General features: G+C 52.3%; 1 protein-coding gene across 1 annotated transcript in view; it reads right to left on the reverse strand.

The window, feature by feature from the left end:
• The window catches only part of MYO18B (myosin XVIIIB), a 128,339-nt gene that overhangs the window by 15,010 nt on the left and 107,177 nt on the right, over positions 1-6,152 (reverse strand). The window contains exons 40-41 of the mRNA XM_019538671.1: positions 5,863-5,904; positions 4,656-4,817 (exon numbers count right to left, since the gene is read on the reverse strand). Of these exons, the coding sequence (XP_019394216.1) occupies positions 4,656-4,817; positions 5,863-5,904 (204 nt within the window). The remainder of the gene's footprint in view (positions 1-4,655; positions 4,818-5,862; positions 5,905-6,152) is intronic.

The raw sequence follows: 6,152 nt of genomic DNA on the forward strand, positions 1-6,152 counted from the left end.
TGGATATTAGGAAAAACTCTCTCCCGAGGAGGGTGGTGAAGCACTGGGACAGGCTCCCCAGGGAGGTGGTGCAGTCTCCATCCTTGGAGGCTTTGGAGACCTGGTTTACAAAGCCTTGTCTGGGATGATGTAGTCGGGGCTGGTCCTGCTTGGAGCAGGGGTTGGACTGGATGTGACCTCCTGAGCTCCCTCCACACCCTCGCCGTCTCTGATTGTAGAAGAGGAAGCCTAAATTCAGGGCGCCCCAAGGCAGCCGTGTCGGCGGTGCCGCTTCCGTGTCGGGTCAGCGCCAGGCCTGGCTCCGAGAGGCATCTCCAAGCTACTCGCACGTACCGAGGGTATTAGCCATGCCGGGTCTTGCTCCTCGGGAAATCAATTCTGGCTCTCAGCGAGGTACTTTGCTGGATAAAGCATCAGGACGCGGCACGCCGAGATCCACAGGACGACACCGGTGTGTTTAATGCCGATGCTCTCACGTAACGGTAACCTTGACAATCGTAGGAGCTCAGGGCAGCTCCGCCGCCTACCACCAGCACACGAATGCAGGCCATTCAAGCAGCCTGCTTTCTCGCAGGGGAAAAGAGGTCGATTTTTGTTCCTCAATCCCCCCTCCCTGCTCCATCTGGGAGCAGGGAGAAATCCCCTTTCCTGCGCAGCCCCTACGGCAAAGCTGCTCTCTCCTATTTGCAGGGTACCTGGCACAGCTACAGTCCTGGTCTTGCTTTAGGACTTCCAGAAATTCAGCTGCACCCTGGGATATGAATCACCGCCCGTCCGTGCACACCAGGAAGGAATTTAACGTGAAACATCAGCCTCTTGCCTGCACTTCCAGAGGCCGCAGTCAGCCCCGAATCCTTGGAGACCCCTTTCCAGACCCTCCTTCATGCAAAGCAGCCCTTGATCCCATCCAAAGTCTTTCCAGCTCCGCTGGGACGAGTCCCATGCGCTAACGCTGCACCCTGCAAGTCAAGCTGGTGCAGTTCTCCCTCCCCTGACGTGGCATTTGCAGGTGTCCTCCCCCTCCTCCCGCCAGCGAGCCGGATGGTGCCGCACCGAGCAGACAGCCGATGCCACTGCGCAGCTTGTTTACCCCTTGCTAACGTCTCCCCTCCAAAATTCCCATTTTTGGTATGAAAGTGTAGAGACGCATTGCTTTCCTAGCACGGCGCTGGGCGAGCATATGGTGCTCGCGTCCTCAAATAGAATGCATCATCTTTTAAACCATCTCCGGAGAATACATCAAGGAATATAACACTGCTTGAAGTGTGTGTCTGATGTAGTGACTTTCATCTAACGTTTCACTGATCCCGGTTTGGCAGGGACTACCTTCCTCCATTTGATGCTTTGACCTGAAGTCTCATGGTTTCCCACTGAGCTCCTCTGCATCTTGAGAAGGATGGGAGCTTCAAACACTTGCCACCGTCTCCAAGCCAGGCACTCTCCAACACCTGACCTGATTAAGTGGTGCTTTCCCACTTCTTCTACATGCACTAAAAAGAGGGAGACAAGGGGTGGATCTCAATGATGTTTTGCTTCATTTCCCATCTCTTTCCCCCCTTTCCATGCATCAGCCCAAAGTAAGGGCAGCTGCCTTAAATGATGGTGTCACCTGCCAAGCCAAGACATCGTCATCATACAACACACGACAGGCCTTATGCACCGCGGTGCTGTTGTAGCGTTGTGCAAGAGCAGGTGCAGACATCTCCTTTGTTCTCTCCAGATATTTGCAAAATAGACAAGATTGGAAACTCTTACACATGTTGCAGATGGAGACGTTCGGGTAGGTTAGCAAACTGAACTAATCTCATTAGCAAACTTGCATCCTGTGCAAAGCAGGTCACCGTGCCTTATTTTCATGACACAGCAAGCACTGAAGAATGGAGCCAGTATCTTTGCCCAATAAACCGTGTTGGTGCATCCATCAGCAGTGTATGGAAATGGATCCCCCCCCCACTTCCCATTCTCAAAAAAGATACTGTCTCGAAAGGAAAAGAAAGGTGAAATCAAGAGATGTCGCCATATGGGGGTGACTGTGAGTGTTGCTCCGTAGTTAAAGCAACTCCAACTGTTACTGCTCGCTGTCATTGCTTTCCGAATCAATCACCGTGCAATCAGCCATCTGCAGCAGGCACGTTGTGACTCTGAGTTGGACCCGCGGTTGCTTTTGTCATCTCTCATTACCCCGACAGCTCCTAAGGTGTTGCCCTCCGCTGTCCGCGTCCGCTGGGTGATGTTGCTCTGGAAAAGGCGTTGACGGTAAGGCCTGGTGACGTGCTGCCCGAAGCTGCCTGGAGCAGGCAGGAGCTGCTCGTGTCTGTCTCCTCCTCTCCATTAAACGGTGGCAAGAAGCCAGGGCAGCTCGGGAGAGTCCCAGCCGGGAAGGCATCCCGTCAGCACACGGGACAGACGGTCCCTGCCCATACGGCACCTCGCTCCGTGCGTCCCTCTCCTCCAACTGGGAGGGAAAATGTCCATTTTGACGAGGCAATTGATAGGCAAGGGGAACTTTGAGCCACTGCCATGACAGCCCCAGTAGAGACCCAAGCATCCCCTCCTGCACCAGCTCCGAACGACGGCTGCATCCTCCCCGGGCAGGGCGGCACGGCGCAGCTCTCCACGAATCCTCCACGTGCTCCTGCTCTCCTGAGCTTCGACAGACCCCTCGAATCCAGGGGAGACGGTAGCCGCTCTGGAAAAAACTGGGTTTACATCCCCCTGGCTCTGGCTTTAACCATCCCGGCCTCTCGGGGCCGTTCCCTGCTGAACAAATCCAAACCAACCTATCCCCAGGGAAGTTTCAGACGGGATGATAAACCTTTTCATCCAAAAAAATCCTGACCCATTCTAGCCGATAGCAAAACCCCATGGCCTTTCTCCCTCTTCAATTCAGAGGCTAGGCAAAACTTTGAATGCTTTGTCCAAAAAAAAAAAAAGAAGACAAAAAAGAAAAGGAAAGACACCAGTTTGTTCAAAAAAAGCGGGGCTGATAAAAACAGCAGCAGCAGCAGCATTTTCCCTGGTTCTCGCTGCCTGTCTGCTCTATCTGGTCCCTTTAATACCAGCACTGAGATGCTGCTTAGACACAGCATCTGCAGCTGCAATATTCATCTGGCCCCGAACTCATCCTAAGGGTGGATTTGCCTTCCTGTTTGCAGCCCACACGTCTCTCCTTAGACATATGCATTGTATCTGTGTGGACACCGTACCCCAACACAGCTAATGCTGCCCGTGAGAGGAGAGCAGCAAGGCCACGGCCACGTAAAGGCTTTAAGTTTCCCCTCTCTTCTCATACAGGGCCCTTTCACTCTGCTCGCTGCCCTGCCAGGGGGGTCAAAAATAAGCCTGGGCTGGAAGATCCCATTTTTTATTAGCATCTCCGCACCCGTGACATTGAGAAATATCCATCTGGCCTACTTAGTCCTGCGGTGTGTTTCTCTGGTGTATGGGTTGGTCATAGTAGGTCTCACTTAGGGATCTGAATAGAAGAGACCTTTCCATCGGCATTCATCCATGCACACCTCCTTCCCTCGCCTAGTCCCCCTCCTTGTCCACACTACTTTCACACCAAGCACCTGAAGGCTGGTGTCATGGGCAAAAGCTGTCCCCGGTGAAGCCCAGCGTGACGAAAGGTCAGCAGGCGAAAGACCTCACCTGTGAATCTATCGCTTCATTCGAGAAGAGTTGCTGAGAGTCACTTGAGAATAACTCGGTGCAAACCAATTAGCACTGAGCGCTTACATAACTAATGCCAAACCCTCTGAGGTAGAGAGATCATCATCTCCCAACTGATGGCATGAACACCGCTGTCCCATGAACTTAACCATTTGCCACTTCTCCGTGTACCACTGCCGCCGCTCGCGGTGTCACAACTTGCAACAGGAGCCCTATATTTGGAGAATTCACCCCGCACTTCCCAACGGGACACTACAGGCAATAACAACGCACTGAAGACAAAGGTGTGACCACACTGGGAACGCTGAACCAATATGGAGGCAGCTGCAGAAAATTTGGAATAATTTTTTTTAAGTATTCCAGTTTCTCACTATTTATCCGAATAAAACATCGCATTTGGTTCAGATTCACTGGTGGGTCATTTTTGCTCCACCGGATGCAACTGCTTGTGCTTAAGAGAGCACAGAACAATTGCAAGCAATAAAGCAGCAGCAGCTAGCAACCTGCATTTCAACGACATGCCAGTGCTGGGAAGGGTCAAGTGAAGGGTATGGCTGAGGAAGAGCTGAAGACGGAGATGATGAGATTTCTATATAATACTGCAAACGCAAGAGGCAGAAGTTCGGCTTTCCAGAGGGAGCCCTGTCCCTTCCCTGTGAAAACGACTCCAGATTTAATAGCATCCTGCTGTCTGCTGCTAGTTGACAAGTTTTAGGACATGCCAGATCAGAAATGGAGAAGGCTTGGGGGGTGGTTTCAAGCAGTAAATGGTTCTGTGCTCATTCCTGCAATCCCCTCAGGCCCTCATAGAGCTGTTTTGTCTCGGTCCTTTAACTCGGCGCATGCTGTGGCAAGGTCTGCAGACGGAAAGGTGCTGGTGCGCATCACCTGCAGAGCAAGCTATCTAGTAATCCATTGGGAGCCCGTGCCATCTGTCACCAGCATGAGTTTTTGAGCACAAATAAGTTTGAGAAGTCTCTTACCTCAGGCTCTGGGCGCCGCGGCTGCCTACGGACTGTCTCGACAGACTTCCCGCCACGCTGGTGCTCGTAGGCGATGACCAGCCGGCTGCTGACCCCAGCCACGATTTGATGCTTTCTCCCGGCTCCAGACTTAGGGTGGAGCCCACGCTAGACTGGGCGTCCCTGCAACAGCAATGCAGTGTCACAGCAAAGGACGCTCATAACCTCCGCAAATGCAGGCAAGAAATCCGAGCCTGGCTGGAACGAGGGGGGATTTGGGAGCTTTCCTCTGACCAAACCATCTCACCTTACCACCCCAACCCCTTCGTTCACTTAAGCTGGGGAAAGCCCTGCATGCACCTACCTCTCCTGCTGCATTTTACAATTTGTGCACCCAAGCCCCGGTGACAGCGGGGCATGGACGTGCGGGATGGAGGGGGGACGGCTGGCTCTGAGTTAGATGGGCTTTCCTGGCATAACTAGGGGATGCTTTTGCCTTGATCAAAACCAGAACCGGGAGACCTACATGTCTTTGCCACTTCAGGTGACAGACCCTGCTCTGGTCTTGCACAACATTAGCAAGTACGAACTCAGCGGCTGCTTTCAATGGACGCCAAGCAAACCATTTTGGGTTTCCAGACAGGGGTGCCTTCAGCAGGCAATTTCCCAGTAGAAAGACTGCATGCTGCACGTCGCTGGCATGAAAACGCCCTCGCTAGCTCCGAATACTCGGGTCTACGACAGTGACTTTGCAACTGAAGCCGACTCCCAGGGACTGGGGTGGGCACCAGGCTTGCACCAGCGTTTCACGCTGGGTTACAGGCTTCAGTCCCTGCGAACATTTCGTCACTAGAGTCCACCCCTGATGCGGTGCCAGGATGATTTCTGGTAGATTAACTTCCTCTAACAGTAAATCTAGTTTAGCATGCTTAAATCACAGCAAAGCACCAAAAAATAAATGAGGCTGTCTATCAAAGGTTAATAGACAGACTATCTAGAGAAAACGGGGTAGATCAATGCCGCTGCAGTGCGTGTAAAGGCGATGCATCTGCAATCCCATCTGAAGCCAATCAAAGTGCACGGCTAATAAGAATACGGTCACTCTCCTACTGGGTATCGACATCTCAGCAAACGAGAATTTCGACAGCGGGTCATCAATAACCTACTCTGTCATCACACAAGGATTCAAATGCTTTAACCGGCCCAGCCCTCCGTAGGGTTCACTTACGTCTCTCTTCTCGAGCCGAGCGACTCCAGAGCTGTCTGGACGCTGTAATGATGGAACAAAAAGATAAATCGATCGTTACACGTGGCAATGGATCGCGCCGCCTTCATGAAACCGCAGTGGAGGATCAGCTTTTGTTTGAGGAGATCAAACGCTTTTTTGGATTAATCACAACACAGCGTGAGGCTTCAATGGCTGTTACCTGCCAGACCGCAGCTTACCGGAGTTTTGTAAATGGGACAAAATAGTCCCTAAAAATCACGTGCACCACAGAAGAAACATTTGAACATCCC

This window comes from Crocodylus porosus, unplaced genomic scaffold (assembly GCF_001723895.1).
Source record: "Crocodylus porosus isolate Cpor-Errol unplaced genomic scaffold, CroPor_comp1, whole genome shotgun sequence".
NCBI lineage: Eukaryota > Metazoa > Chordata > Crocodylia > Crocodylidae > Crocodylus > Crocodylus porosus.